The following is a 15,831-nucleotide window of genomic DNA, read 5'->3' as shown; positions in this document are numbered from 1 at the left end:
ATGAAAATCATGCCTAGCCTTATGGCTTAACATAGAAAATCTCAAAGGAAGAGGGAATAGGTCCAAAACTGTGAGTAAATGCACATGGAAGGCAATAATCTCATTAAAGCCCAAATGTCCTCATAGCATCCTCTGGTCTTTCCCCCCCCCCAAAAAAAAAAAAATCCAATGAAGCCCAAACCAGCCAGCACTCCAGGTGGGCAGCTGTGGGACCCAGCCCTGCACTCTGACCACTTTGTGTCTGTGTCTCTGCAGCCAGAGCCCTCTCTGCAAGTGTGCAACAGTGCCTGCTCAAATACACCAGGCAGCAAGACGTTTTATTGTAAAATAAATTCAAACCATGATCAGCTGCCTGCTCTCTCCAGAATAAATTTGGTGTGGCGGTGGTCTAAAAGAAAATATATTTTTGCTGCTTGAAACAGTTTCAGTGTAAGAGCACTACATTTAGCATATTTTTCCCATTGCCTATGGTAAAAATACAGCTGAGTGTTGGGGGTCATGCCTACATTAACAGCACTCAGCAATGTGCTTTGCGCTGAGCTCATTCACTTGGGCAGTTCTCCAGTTAATTGAGGATTTCTCACTGTCATAACTCTAGTGCTTCAAGTACCTCTATGCGTTTCATGACTCTCCATCCTGCATCTGATTTAAACTATACGTTTCCTGTACTTATTTCCTGACAGTATTTCTTGCCAGGGCCCACACCACCCACACGTTTGGCACTGTCACTTTCAATCCCCATTGCAAGCGTGTTTGCTGAGCCTGCTGCGGGATGGCAGTCAAAGGAACCGCTGGTGAATGCTGAGGAAAAGGGAAAGCAAATGGCAGAGCGAAGGCTGCTGAGATGTGAAGAGGGACTGGAAGAGGCTGTGACTGCACTGCACTCGCCCTCTTCTCAGCGAGGTTTCCCCACCCCGTCCTGGGTGGGATCTCCACGATCCTGCTTAAAGCCAAGCAGGCAGGCTTGGAGCCCGGTCGCCCCAGGCAGGGTTTGCTGGCTTGCAGGGACACGGGAATAACTTCTGTGCAGGGCAGTGACACGGCTCGGTTCGCTCTCCCCATGGAAGGTAGGAAGAGGTTTCTTTTCTTCCCTTGCTTGTTCTGCACCTCCAGTGTTATTAACCAGAAAATAGGGTGAGAGCTGCTTGGGGGCTGGCGTGGCGAAGGTGTGGGTCCAGCTGCTCCCTCTTGGTTGCAGCTCTTGTGCTCCTGCAGAGTTAGACAGAAAGCGGGAAGTTTTTCCGCTGACAGATTTTATTCGGAATTTCGAAAATAAAATGCAGTTATCGGAAACTGTGAAACCCTGAGCGTCCCCAAGTCAGGGCCAGGGCCCCTCACGCCGCGCCTCAGCCCGAGCCGGGCCGGCTTCGCCTCTGGGGGGCAGCAGCCGCCTGCGCGGCGCCCACACGGCCGGGCCCGGGGCTGGGGCGGCTCGGGGTGACCCCGGCCCGGGGAGCCCGGAGCGGGTGCCTCGGCAGGAGCTGGGTGCCCCCGGCTGGAGATGGGTGCCCCCGATAGGAGCTGGGTGCCTCGGCAGCCGAGGCTGCTCCCCGCCGCCTCAAGGGGGCCCTTTCGGCAGGGCCACCGCGGGGACTGGAATCGCGTTTCTCGCCCTTCGCCCCTCTGTAAATAAATCAAGCTGAGTTTTCAGCCCTCTGTTTGAAGGTGCACTCCGGCCAAGTTTCGAGTCGATTTATTTCTCGTTGTCTTGCGTCGCCCTGGCAGCATGCCGAGCGCGAGAGGAACCCGATCGGCTGCAGGACGGAGCATCTCGCTCCGCACGGGTCCTCCAGGCAGTGGAAAACGTGCATTTTGTTAGGGGAAAAACACTTATCTTTCAGAAATGAGTCAATTGATGGCATAGGCTATAAATCATGACAAGAACGGGCAGTGTTCCTAGACTGCGCCGAGAGGAATTCACCACAGGAACGCTTTGCACTTGAGCGCTGACACAACGAGCGTGGGGCAGGAGGGCCTGGTTTGTGTGGGCAGGGGATTGCGGCTCCCCCACGGGTAAATGGTGGTGAATAAGCAGCTGTTTCAGGCATTAAAACAAAGTTTTCTGACAGGTGGAAGACGAGAGACAGGTCCTGCTGACACCTCAGTAAGGTTCTTCCTGTGGTGCCTGATGTCTCACGGCTGCTGGAGCTGGGATGACCTGAGCATCTCGGTGCAGCCAGCAACCCGAAACACCCTAGGCAGGCCTGATTTCAGCCACCTGGGTGCCAGGGAAGCCTCAGCACCATGCTCCTCATGGCTGCTGGCCTCGCCTGTTGGCGGGGACAGGCCCCACTGGGTACAGGGGCTGTGGTCGGGTGGCAGGGAGCTCCACAAAGGAGCTGCTGCTCATGTGCTGCATGACAGCCGCCAGCTTTCCTTCACGGATCCTCTCCAACAGGAGCAAGGACCCTCTGAAACCTGACCTTCTTTTCTCAGTTTTACACACTGTAGTAATTGCTCCTCTCCTCTGTCAGTGAGCAGCACGGTTACCAGATGATATCCTTGACTTATGCAGCCTAGCCTTGTATGATGGGGCCTTTCCATTTGTTAGGCAAAGCTTATTGGTTTAATTTCTGTCTCATTATTCAAGCTAATATTGAATACGCCACTGATGGTGGCGCATGAAATTAAATAGTGTGGAAAAAAAAGGCTGACGTGAAGTAAATTCTTGTAAAGGATGGGCAGGGGGTGGAGGTGAACATGCAATGTCCTGCGGTGCCACAGTCACCTGCTCCACCTCGCTGGCTGCAGGCGGGGTTTCGGGCAGCGCTGACAGGGACACCTGAGCTGGTCACACACCAGCAGCGATGGCTGCGAGGGGACACGGGCTGGAAGCCACGTCAGACAGCGAATGGCCAAGCTTGTCTCAAACCCACCTCACTCTCGTGCCACTGCACAGCCGTGCCTCTGGAGGTGACACCGGCAGTGTGGTTCCCTCGATGGTTACCTGGGACAGGACGTTCCCCACCTACTGCGAAGGACATGAGAGCTGTCTGTCATGGTGGATTTACAATCCCATCACCAGCTCCTCTCAGCCTGAACAGAAATAGGCATCGTGTTCAAGTTTACACATAAATATTAAATTATGTGTAAAGAGGAGTCTGAAGAGTCTGTAATGTGAGCTGTGGCTGATTGTCCAGGGATGGTGCCAAGCACCTGTCACGTACAGCCTCCTCTGGGCTGTCGGGGTCCTTGCCACTAGGTGTCACAGCCTGCTTGGGTTTGCAGCAGGGGACCAGAAGTGTCACCAGCGCTGGGGACCCTCGCCCAGAGCAGGCAGCAAAGCTGTTCCTAAAGTTGTTCTGTTGGAGCAAAGTGAACAAAGAGGAGCTTTATGGCTCCTTGTTTCTTTTCGAGCATTTTGGAAGCGTTCTGAGATCACACATGTTGTTTGGCAAAGTCAGTGATGCCACCAGGTGAACAGAAAAGTCCCCTTGCTGCCAGCCCCATGGGACCCAGCCACTGGCAGGCTTCCAGCTGCCCTCCTTCTGCTGCAGCAAATGGCAACCTCCATCAGCTGCGGGTAATTTAGCAGAGCACCCTATGTGTTTTTCAAAAGCTCCTCATCGAAAGGGCCACGTTTCTTTGTCAGTCCCACTTGCACAGGCAGGAGGCAAAAGGAGGGCAGAGCCTGGGCAGATGTCTGGTGCTGGACTCCGTGTTAGCCATGTCAAACAGCTACGTATAGGTGCACGGGAACCCATCCTGACCGTATGCTTCCTCTCTGGTCTGAGCAGAATCTGTAATCAGTTTGACAGCACAGGGAAGGATAATTCTGCTTGCTTTTTGGCTGAACATTGTACTGAACAACAGTAGAATATAAAGTGACAGGGCTGGGCTGGCTGATGCTGGGTATGCAAGTCATATGGAAAGCTTCTTAAAGTTTTATTAAAAGTGGGTATATTGTTAAAAGACTAGAAATAAGGTGCAGTGTGAAGGGTTTGCTGGATAAATAAGTGAATTGCAGTGCTTAAAACTTCCTGGTGGAAGCGATTTACATGCAGACCCAAGGCCACCCCAGCAGCAATAATCATGCAGTTTTTCAGTGAAGTGCGCCAGGGAAGTAAATACAGGAGTCATTCTCCATCAGAAATGAAATGTTTTTGGTGATCTCAAACTGAACAAATAGTACATTCCGGTGTTACCTGGGCTATTCATTTCTCCTGTCTCAGTGTGTAGCATTGCTCATCTTGATTCCAGGACCAGCCCAGCCTGAGCAGGGACGTCCCCTCTGAACGCTGGTGTGCAGCCTGGAAGGCAGCTCTGGGACAGGACCCAACTCCTTCCTCGCATGTGGGGACATGTGGCAGAGGTGGGTGCGTTGTGCAGGAGGCAGGACCACGCTCTGCACGTGAGAGGATGGGAGCTGCCACCCACCCCACCCCAGTGCTGCCTCTTTCTCCCCACGTCCAGCCATCAAGGCTCCTCCCGTGCTGTTTCTGCCTGCTTTGGAAGCATGTGCATTGCTTCATGACTAAGTGCTGTGATAGGGTGTAAGGTTATATTTTTAAAAGGATCCATAATTTCATAAAAAATAAAGATTCCTAACAGGCCTGTACATTTCTGAAGCTACCCAGAAAGAAAACTCATTTTGAATTTCAAATGTCCTTCAATCCACAGCAGATTCGTTCTTGCACTTGCAGCCCTGCTGATGCTGCGGACCCAGTGTCCCTCATCAGAGCAACGTAGTGGAGGGCTCTATACGTTCAGTGCTTTAGCTGATTAAGCTACTAATTACTGAGGCTAAGAGAGTTGTTTGACGCAGCTGGAAGGAGAAATTGCAGGGATTTGCCTTGAACTGTTTCCAACCTGATCGGACATTAAACAAAGAACTCGGGGAAATTTAAATGACAGCTTGTGACGGGCATGTCAGACCCCGTGCTGCAAGCGTACTGAGGGCCTCACTCCGCTGCAACAGACACGATGGATGTGGGACAGCTGCAAACCATTCCCTTCTATTCATTTTCACCACGAGTCTTTCTGAGCAGTAACACGTTAGCATTTTGCTGTGTCTGGGGTTGCCTGGTTTCAGCTCTGGGGAAGCGGCGAGTCCTCTCCGGGTTTCGGAGAGGCACGGCTTCGCTGTGCGGTGGGCTGGGAAGGCGGGTGCTCGGGAAGCATGCAGAGAGAGGAGGCAAGGTGAGCTGCATATAAACACCAGGAGAAACGGCTTTCTGGGCCGTCCCCTGAGTTTGCTAACCCTTAACGAGGTCCTCGTGGAGGAGACAGCGGTGTGTCTTCACGTCCAGTTTGTTGGTGGCTCTCAGGGGCTGGCCTGGGCCACGTTGCCCTTCCCTGGAATAAATACCCCAAATAATTCGAGGTAATAAGAGCACAGCCCCCCTGCAGAGGCTGGAGCTGGTGGCTGGGGTGTCTGCATGAAGGCTCACCAGTGAATGCAGGTGGGACCTTCTGCCCCAGCCCCGCGTTGCGGCCAGCAGGAGAGGAATGAGGGAATGAGGTCTTCTCCTGCGTGGAGGTGAAAGTGGTGGCGTGGGAGGGTGGCATTTCCTAACAGATTTGATTCTTTGGGATGGTGCTGGGACTTAGAAGGCTTTGGGAAAAAAAAAAAAAAAAAAAAAAAAAGAACCACCAGCTTGCAATTAACATAAATCTAATTTTCTGCAGTTATTACCAATCTCAGATTAATTCTGCAGCATGACAAAACTGCTGCAAGGCCCTCACACTGGCATGTTTAATGCATGCTGGTGTCTATACTGGCGTATATATTAAACATCATTTCCAGGCACATTAGGGCTTCTTAAGCAAAGTGCAGATAACAACTCTGGGTGCTCTGCGGGGGGAATATGTGAGTGCAGAAGCATGCAGATCCCTGCCTTTCCTTTTGTACGTGTATTTTTTCACTCTTGGGCTGTTCTGGCAACTCCAGATGTGTCAGCATTTGATTTACACCAGCGGAAGAGCTGAATCTGGAGCCTGGCAAGGAAAACTCCCCAAGTAAATCCCTCCTGGCACCCTGCACGCTCTCGTGGCACCCTCTGGCCTGGCTGGGCTGGGTTTGGTGCATGCAGAGCTCATGGGGCTTCTGTGCCCGCTGTGTCCGTCCTTCCCATGGCAAGGCACTTGTAGCACGGGTCAGGCTCCTGGTGCGCAGAGCTCGTCCACCTGAGGAAAGAGAAATTCCTCGCTGGGGCCTTTACTGTGAGCAGTTGGATGGTGGGGAACTGTTCTAGGGGCCAGTCCTTGCTGGATGAGGAGGCTGTGATGATGCCCCAGAGCCAGAGGGTCTCCAAGAGGAAACGAACCCCTAAAAACCAGCTTTGTGCCTTGTAGAAGTGCCCAGGAGAGGAGCTGCCTGACGTCTATGAGAAAGAAGTATCTGGGAGTGGTCTCAGTGGAGGAGAGGTTCCTCGATGAGTTCTTCCATTCGGCTCCGTGGCTGTGGGGTGGTTCCTCCACCGCCTGCTGGCCGGACCTGGGATCCCTGTAGGCACTGCTGTAAGCGGGAATAATGGGGGCGTGCTGGCAAGGAACTGGAAGGACTTTGAAATCCCAAGGCATCTTTAATGGGCTGCTGAACAGTTCACCACAACTTAGGCATAACCTCCAGAGCACACAAGGCAATCGCAAGGTATGGGATCCACCCCTTGGGTTGTCCTGAGGTCACTGCAGGAGCTGGCACACGAGCGATGTCCTGGTGCCAGGAGAAGCGAGTTCGCGATGTTCGGGGAGGAGAGGTCAGCTCTCTTCCTGTTCAGATGTTTTCCAGAAATGCTTGAGCATTTTAGTGGAAAAACGAGTGAGGGAACAGGAAATATTGCGGTGCCATCGGTACGGTTGTGGCAGCGGGGAGGAGAGGCGAGGTGTCAGGCAGGGCTGGTGAGCACGCTGCGGGGCCAGCAGCTCACGGGGCTCGTCGGTGCTGCACACAAGGACGTGCTTACCAGCAGGGAGCAGCAGCCTGGACATCTGAGCCAAGGTGCTGGGCTTCTTTCATCTCAGGTCCTACAAACACGGCACCAGTGTTCAGATGTGGCCTTCAAGCCTTGAACTTTTAATATTTCCACCAGTGGACAGTGAAAACTGTGCCACTAAAATCCTCAGTTTCATGGAGTGTAAGTCAGTAGCAGACTTTCCAGTGCCAGGTTAGTCATGATGAAATTAGCTGTTCGTACCTACTGCCAGCCCTGCTCTCGGGTCTTTCTCCCTTTCAGCAAATTTATGCTCATGTTCATGCCCTCCCAACGCCTCCTCTATCCCCAGCTTCACAAACCTTCCAAGCATGGTCTGCTTGCTATTACTTATTGCTAAACTTGAAGACAGGAGCTACTTTTTTCTCAAACACAAAAGAGATTTGGGAGCCTAAATTCCATTCAAATTCACCTCAAGCAAGTTTTGACGGAGCTCAGCGAGCCTAAGAAATGCAGATGCTCCTGAAAATGTCACCCTCACCGTACCTGCAGGGTCTGACATTACCCAGCCTCCTGGATTTGCATGGCAAGCTCCCTGTGCTGCCGGGCCAGCCTGCTTGCTGTGAAGCTTGCCGAGCCGTGAGCGTGCACACACTGGATGTGTGCTGATGCTGCAGGGGGAGAACGCCTCAGAGTGAAAGCCACTGTGCATTTCAATGTCTTCGTCAGAACTTAGTTCATCTCTGCCCGAAGCTTCACAAGAGCAGCTCCCTGAGCTCCCGGGGGCGGTTTCGGAGGGGCTGTGCGGTGCTGCTTGCTTTCCCGTAGTCCCCTCCTTGTTCTGTGCCGGGCAGAGACGAGACACTTCATCGGGGAGCTGTGTCCTTTTGAAGAGAGATCTCCTGAAGAACCAGTGGCCAAGGGAGAGGTGTGGGCAGAGCTTGTTACAGCACTAGGGTTGGCCCCTGGCTGTGACAGGATTTTTGGGAGAGTTTTCTCTTGGCCATGTCTGTGTAGTGAACAGTCGTGTTCGGCTTTATTGGGAGATTACTGTGACATAACACGGGCAAGACGCAGACCTGTTTTCTGAATATTTTACGAAGTTGCTGCTTAGGTTTCTCTGTGTGTTATTTGGTAGTGAGCACAGCTTGGAAAAGCAGCCAGTCCGGCTTTGACCCTAAGACCATTCCGGGAACAAGCAAACACAAATAACCCTTTCCTAAAAATGTTCTCTGCAACCCCACCCTTGAGAAACGATCTTCTCTGTAACGATGCAAGTCTGGACAGCATTGGCAGTCGAGGGCTGAACTTTAGCTGCCGTCCATGCACAGCAGTTACTTTTATGGTACCGAGAGCTCCCTGGAGGCAGGGGGCGAATTGCTGAGCGGCCACGTGCTGCCCGGAGCAGACGAGGATTGCAGCATCTGGCTGCTTGGCCCTGTGACCGAATTAAAGGCTGGGGGCTGGGGGACAAGAGGCTGGCGTGTGGCCTCCGTGACGGCAGCGGCAGGGTTTTATCCCCACCAGAGCTCCTCTCAGGACACAGAGGGCCCCTCTCTGTACCCGTGTTGCAAAGGGTTTAAACTGCAAGATCTGTGCGCTGCCCTTATCACATCAGCGCTGTGAGCAGGTGCAGTCTGCACACCTGCAACCAGGAGCTCTGCCATGCCAGTCACTTCTCTGAATTGGTCTTTAGTGCTCCTTGGCAGTGAAAAAAACATAGAATTAGGCACCGCGTGATTTCCACAGATACTCTAACTTCGACATAGCAAGCCCTTAAACCACTGACAGAGTGATCTGACTTCAGTGGAGGCAAGGGTGGAAACAGAATCGAGTGGTTCCAAAAAGAAAAGTCATCAGACCTCAGCTGTGTTCTGATTATTTTCTTTTAATTTGCTTCCTTCTCATTGCTTTTTTTCGTAATACAGAGACATAAATAATGTTAAATTCCAGATCACCCCTGGGTCTGAAATTTAGCTGTAACAAGGACTCCTGCCAATTTTTACAAAAGGATTTTGCTAACATGAAAGAAAAATAGCTCATCCATAATAAATGCTTCTCCTGACCCGTCTTCTCCTTTTGCATTTAAGGTCAACCATCTCTGAAAGGGGAAAAAAAAGTTAAAGGATATGCAGAGAGTCAGCTGCAACAACAACCCAAACCTCTGGATGAAGGTCTTCCCATCAGGGTTTGGAGTTTTAGACTGCTCACAGCTGCCACTGCATTTTTTCCTTGGCCTGAATAATGTAAATACTGGGCTGTGTAGTGCTTTCCTTTACACTGGTGTAACTCTAGGTTAAAGCTTAAACCTCGACTTGAACATGCACACATTTTATCCCTGGGATCTCAGCAAGACAGCATGCGGTATAAAATTAATCATGGGTGTAAATCTATGCAGGACTTCTGCCCAGTTCTGCAAATTTGACTTCAGATGACCTCAGAGCAGTTCCTCTGGATTTTAGCTTGTGCAACCCAGGCAGAATTTGGCTGATACTTTCTGCTCTACCCATGATACTGGCCAAGAGCAGCTGTTTGGTTACAAAGTGATCATTTGGAAATTCTTCCATTGTACTCTTTTTTTTTTTTTTAGTGATATGTTTCTCTGTCCTGCCAGAGAAAATACCTACAGGTTTTATAATCAGTTTATTCTGCTGCTGAATTGGTGATGCACTTAGAAGGGCTAACGTAGATGTCCTTTGTGCAGGTATCTCCACCTTATAACTCCTTTCTCCAAGGCCATGCCCTCACGATTCAAAGCAGGAGTGGAGAATAATTAAGATGTGGCGGGAGCTTGCTGGATATGAAATATCATCGTGCAGTGGCCAATTTAAAATTTTACCCATGGCTACGTGAAGGTGCTAAAACGCAGTTGAAAGAGGAGTGGCATGTTCAGAGGGCTGGCAGCAGGACGGGCACTGCTTTAAGGTCTGCACTCACTTCCTGCGTGTCTGATCCAAGATAACGTTTCTTTAGAGACTCACAGAATGGTTGAGGCTCGAAGGGACTTGGTGATCAAAGGTTGCTGAGAGTGGCCATGCAATGACATCGGCCAGCTCCCTCCGCGCTTGTGGGTTCATCCTGTGGGGGCTGCGGACAGGGACTGCTGGCTTGGATGCTTGGGCAGCCCACCAGGCTTTCCCCTATGGAAACCAGTTTTCAGAGATTTTCCTGAGACGTTTTTCTAAGGTTTGGGCATCCTATGTGAAATGCTAAAGGGCTGACTCTGATTTTGAAAAGTTCTCTCCTAATTTATTTTTTGGATGCAAATCAAAACAGATTAGGAGAGATGGTTAACGCGTGCGTGTTCAAATCGGCTGGCACAACCCAACGCAGTGTTCTCCCAGGTGGGCAAAGAGCACAACCTTGTTCGTCGCCCCGGCCAGAGGAGCCCTGGTACCTCCAAACGCTCCCTGAGCCCCGTGTCCCTGCGCTTCCTCTGCCGCCCTCCTGTGAGGGGTTGGTTTCCGCAGAGGGGAATGCCAGCCTTTGATGCTCACTGCTGGGTTGGAAGAAGGGCCGAATTCCTCTTGTTTCTTGAAATAAACGTGCAGACCCCTTGAACTTCCTGTGCTGGAGGAATATGTTTACACATTTCTTCATTCCATTTGTCTTGCTGGGGCTGTGAGAGAGCTGGCAGTGTGGGTACGGGGAGGGGAGCTGTGTGACCAGCGCGTCCCAACAACGCCCTGCTGAGTCCCATCCGTGCAGCCAGGTTGCGAACGGACTCAGGAGCCCATCTCGGCTCTGGCATGTGGCCTTAGGATGGGCCACAAAGTCCATCTATCCCAGTCATTTTTGGAAGGGCACGGAATATTTTAATGGAATACCCTTTATATGAAGTTCATGGCGAGGAAAAAAAAAAATCATCTTTTGTATTATGTTATCTGTACTTGCAAAGACTTCCAGGACACCGCTGCTTGCAGCCTTCCAGATAGGTGTCTGCTCTTCGGTACCATCTGAAGTCAGGGGAGTCAGAAGGAACAGAATTTATTAGAGGAAAGAAAAAGGCAAAACACAAGGAGGGGGGGTTAGTGGTACACCTAAATTAAGGTGTATAGCTTGATTAAAAGCGTTAGTGGTCGGAAGAAGCTCTTTAAGATAGAGACCGTCTTTGCTCTGAGGCTGAAGTGCTAGGAGGTCTCAAGGGTGCCATCACCAGGTACGTGTAATTATGTCACTAGTTCAGGACTCAACACAGGCAGCATGGCAGGAGAGGAATTACGAAGGGTAGCTGACTGAGGATAATGGATAGCAGGATGAAATTGAGAGGAAAAACTTAATTGGAATTAACTAGCTGAGAAAAGCCTCTTGATCTGTCAGACAGTGAAATTGCCTCCCAAGAGCAATGGTATAGTCCCAGCCACGTGGGCATTTAAAGCCAGGCTAATGTCTGTGATTCCCCGAGTTAACTGGAGTATCTCGATAATTGGAACTGACACAAAGATTTATCTCCTCTGATTGACTCGCTTTCACAGGGGCTCATCTCTTTGTGGTACCGCACAGAGCTTTCAAGGCAGCTGTTTGCACTTAAACTGCCAGGAGCTGACAATATGTATCCATTTCAGCTCTTCAGATGCATTCTTTGAAAAAACACTTAAATCACTGAAATAGACAGTGCTAATCAGTCTGCGGGAAAATGGAGCATCCTTACCTGGGGCTCACTGCCATCAATCTTCCCGTGGCAGGGCTCAGCTATCAGGCGGCTGTAGAAAGCCATTTCGGTGCATTACTGCCAAATGCCCAATCACCCTGAAAAATTGGGCTGCTTTTGGCCAAGCCTATAAAAGGGAAAGACATTTGGCCAAACGTATAAAAACAAATGGTTGGTATTTCAGGAGAAGCTGCCATTTGCAGTGCAGAAGGATTAATCACGCTAATGATGGGAATGATATCCCACGCTGATTTCAGAGGAGATTGCGCCGCAGCAGGCAGGCCCTGAAGGGCGGGTTTTGGAAGGAGGTGTTGTGCTCAGCTCTGCCCAGCTTTTGCTTCAGCTCTGTGACCTTGGCCAACAGCAGCTATCTGCTCTCTCATTTTGTCCTCTTTGGTTCAGCACAGCTCTCCAGAGCAGCACCTTCCTCCAGTGTTTTGGGGCTTTTTACAGCGTGCTAGTTAGTGCATGAGATTTACGGGATATGCCTCTGTTGGAAGCGGATAAGGAGGAATAGGCTCCCGAATATGAAATCAGCTTGGCATGTTTGCTGACTGCAGTGCCTCGGCAAGCTCCAGGCCGTAGCTGGAGGCTGTTTGATCGTGTTTGCAGGGTTGGAGAAGGACTGACTCACAGCCTCGCTTCCCAGCTTGGAGGTACAGCCTCTAGGTGCTCGCTGGCCTGGAGGGACGCTTTTCCGTGGTGAATGGTTACACAACCCCACTCTGCAGGCAGAGACATCTGAGTGGTGCTCCCGGCTTTCCTGCAGGTTCCTTTTGAGCAGGTCGCTCCATCTGTGGCCATGCCCTCACACTTGCACCTTTGCTGGTCTACTGGCAAAGGAGAGCCTCACCGTCCTCTCTGTGCACGTGCCACCTGGAAAAAGGTGCCTTATGCTGTGAGGATGTTGCTAACGCTTAAACCTGGCTGAGCTCCTGCTCTCCCTCATTATGCCCTGAAGGGCACAAATGGGTAGAAATGTGTGTCCATGCTCCTCAGCACGCTCCTTTGGCCACAGCCACTCTATGCCTGCAGGCTGCCATGGAAAGTGTTAGGGGTGAAGGACATTTCCTCTGCACCAGGGCGTGTGAGGGAATGGTTTGTTTTCTTGCTTGCTCTTGGGCTGGCGCAGTGAGAAAGAGGAAGCGAGAGAGCAAAGCAGCTGGGAACACGGGAGGGCTCGTCCCTGGGGAGCGGGGGCAGAGCCACTGCTGGTGGAGTAGCCCCTGCTGCTCACTGCCTACATGAGACCTAGTTGGGGAAATGAATGTAAATGAAATGTGCTATTTTTTTGCCTGGAATGTTGTCAGGTATTGCACTATTGTGATTTAAGGAGTGAACGGTTATAAAGAAGCCTGCGTTTCACTGCAGTTCTTTTCCAAACTATCATTTCTTCTGCTATGAGAAGGTTGGGTTAAATATAGCTGTATTGGTCTAGGGAGAAAAAGTTCAAAATTTAAAGTGAAAATTAAGGAGAAGAGCTGATGGAAAATGGAACAGGCAGAGGTTATTTAAAGTTACAAGAAAAAAAAAAGAAAAAAGAAAAATTAGAAGTACTCTTTGAGAACTTTAGGCTTTGGGTAATACCTGCAAAGCTGCAGCCAACTGGTGCAATAAGACATTTTAAACAGGTGCACATTCCTTATTATACTCTTAAGTTCCTTCAGCCCTTCTACAGTCTGTAAAACGTTCTCAGTAGATGATGCGTTCTGTGAGCCTGTCTCTCCAGGAGGATTTTCAGGTAAATCCTTTTTTGAAAAGATACAGCCCTTCAGTCCAGAACCTAACCAGCTGGACGTGGCCTGGACAGGGTCTGATCAGGAGTCCTTAGCTGACAGACATGGCCCAAAACCAGGCTGTGATGGCCCCCAAGTGCCCCAGAAAAGGAACCCCTTGTAAGAAGGTCCCGCTGCCGTTTCAGACACCACGTGGCAGGAGCAGCAAGCATCCTCTGCGTTTGCTCTCCACTTGCCTTGGGAAGGATTTGCTTCTGGCCCACCATTCCCAGGCTGTTTTTTCCCTACCTTTCTTCAAAAAGTCCTTGAAGGGTGCTGGCCTGAAGCTGCCCCCTTGTGTCACATGCCACATATGCTGCTACTTGCATGTTGTGCAAGAGTGCAAGTAAATAAGGATTGGTTGTAAAATTGTTTGGTCTTTGTTAAATCCAACCAGACTGCTTGGCTTCTAATAGCCTCTGCCCTGAATTTCACATCTGAACTAGGCACAGTGCAGAGACGAATTTCCTTTGATTTGTTCCCGAGTAACTCACCATTTAATTTAACCGAGCGATTCCTTGTTCTCCTATTCTGGAATGACGGATTGTGAAACGCACTCCTTTAAATTAATCCAGACGCTTGACTTCCGTCAGCAGGGTAATCTTTCTCAGTGGTATGCTAAGCATGCTTTTAAAAGGTATGGTGAATATGAGCGCTATGCACTCGGTTGATGATTTAAGTGTTTACACTTTCTAAACATTGCAGCAATAACAAATACGGTTTAGCTGCATTTTTTATAACCTTTCAGAAGTGATCATTCAAATAACATCAAAGGGACTTAAATGGATTTCTAAATGTGATGTTACAAGCGAGGGCAGCTCCCCTCTCATCAGAAAACCCGCAATTGGGAACAGGGCTGAGCAAAGCGTGTAATATTTCTGATTGCAGGGTTTCCATAGATCATCCAGAAAGCTTTCTATCGGAGCCATTAATGGTAAAATATTTAATGTGCATGCTGTCCCTGCTTTTGCTGGCACTGCAAGGGAGCAGTGCCTTTTTTTTTTTTTTTTTTTTCCTTTGCTGTTTATACTACTCAAATATGAAGTGGGGCATTTCTGGGGAGGAGAAAAGAAGGAGTGTATGAATACTTTGTATTTCCTTTCTGCCCCGTCATAAGAACAGCAAAAAGTTATAGTAAAGTTGAGAAAGGGATACTGATGTAAACCAACCCATCAACTCCCAGCAGCCTGGACGCTCCCTGGCTGTTACCAGAGGTAAGGACTAGCTGAATGCCCCAGCTAGAAGTTGCACAGCATTTCCTGGGTCCAGCTGGAAGCAGACACCATTCCTAAAAGTGGGCAGACAAGATGAATCCTTTTGTCATTGAAATATGTGGCAGCGCTTTTTCGGCAAAGGTAAACGGTACTGAACTTCTGGCAATGCAAGAACTGCAGCACTTGTCTACCAATTCATGCGTGGCAGGCTTACACCAGCAGAAAATGACACATCTAACAAGTGACCTTGGCTGAAATCTGTGTTCCCACTTTGCATGTATACGCTGTGTGTGTTGGAAAGGGCATTTGAGTAGAGTCAGAAGGCCTGAATCCTTTTGCTTCACCACTAGTGGTAGACACAGAGATGGAATCTTCTTCACAACACAGATTTACTGAGAAATATATTAAGGGTTTGTGTTATCCAAAATATTAGATCAATATTTTTAGTTTCACAAAAATATGAAGTTTTACAAAAGCAAGTGAATTCTGCACCTGGGGATGGGGCAACCCTGGCTGTATGTACAGACTGGGAGGATGAGAGGTGGGAGAGCAGCCCCCCAGCACAGGATCTGCGGGTTCTGGTCGATGGCAAGCTGAGCATGAGCCAGCAGCAGCCCCCGGCAGCCAGGAGGGCCAACCTTGGCCTGGGCTGCATCAGGCACGGCGTGGCTGGACGGTTGAGGGCAGGGACTGTCCTGCTCTGCTCTGCGCTGTGCTGCTGCGGCCTCACCTTCAGTCCAGTACTGTGGGCAGTTCTGGGTGCCCCAGCATAAGGAGGCCATAAAATTATTCTCTCATGAGGGGAGCGGAGGGGCAGGCGCTGAGCTCTGCTCTCTGGGGACAGCGACAGGACCCAAGGGAACGGCATGGAGCTGGGACAGGGGAGGGTCAGGCTGGGTGTGAGGGAAAGGTTCTGCACCCAGAGGTGGTTGGGCACTGGGACAGGCTGCCCAGGGACGTGGTCATGGCCTGGGCCTGTCGGAGCTCAAGAAGCATTTGGGCAATGCTCTCAGACACATGGCCTGATTTTTGGGTGGTGCTGTGTGGAGCCAGGAATTGGGCTTGATGATCCCTGGGGGATCCCTGGGTTCCAGCTAGGATATTCTGTGATTCTGTGAATAGGTTTTGTACAAAGTGAGAAACTAAGCTCTTTGGCAGGGCACACCCTACAAGGCCTGTGCCTTACTGGTATTGGCAGGGTGATGTATGTTTTTCTTGATCCTTCTAAAGCCTTTTACATATGGAACGTATACTTGACTTGGTACATTACTAGGTAGGTAGGGCGTACCATATAGCTTCCAGATTTTACTCTGTACCCG

The 15,831-nt window shown here is 50.3% G+C and overlaps 1 protein-coding gene across 1 annotated transcript in view; it reads left to right on the top strand.

Annotated features, from left to right (window-relative positions):
* Positions 1–986: 986 nt before the first annotated feature.
* Positions 987–15,831, top strand: part of LOC311214530 (rho GTPase-activating protein 7-like) — a 42,754-nt gene continuing 27,909 nt past the window's right edge. Inside the window, exon 1 of the mRNA XM_084295142.1 lies at positions 987–1,067. Coding sequence (XP_084151268.1) covers positions 1,061–1,067 — 7 coding nt within the window. The 5' untranslated portion in view covers positions 987–1,060. The remainder of the gene's footprint in view (positions 1,068–15,831) is intronic.

This window comes from Netta rufina, assembly GCF_964035555.1.
Source record: "Netta rufina genome assembly, chromosome: 14".
Lineage (NCBI taxonomy): Eukaryota > Metazoa > Chordata > Aves > Anseriformes > Anatidae > Netta > Netta rufina.
Note: the sequence above shows the minus strand (reverse complement) of the source record. Positions and strands in the feature narration are given on the sequence as shown.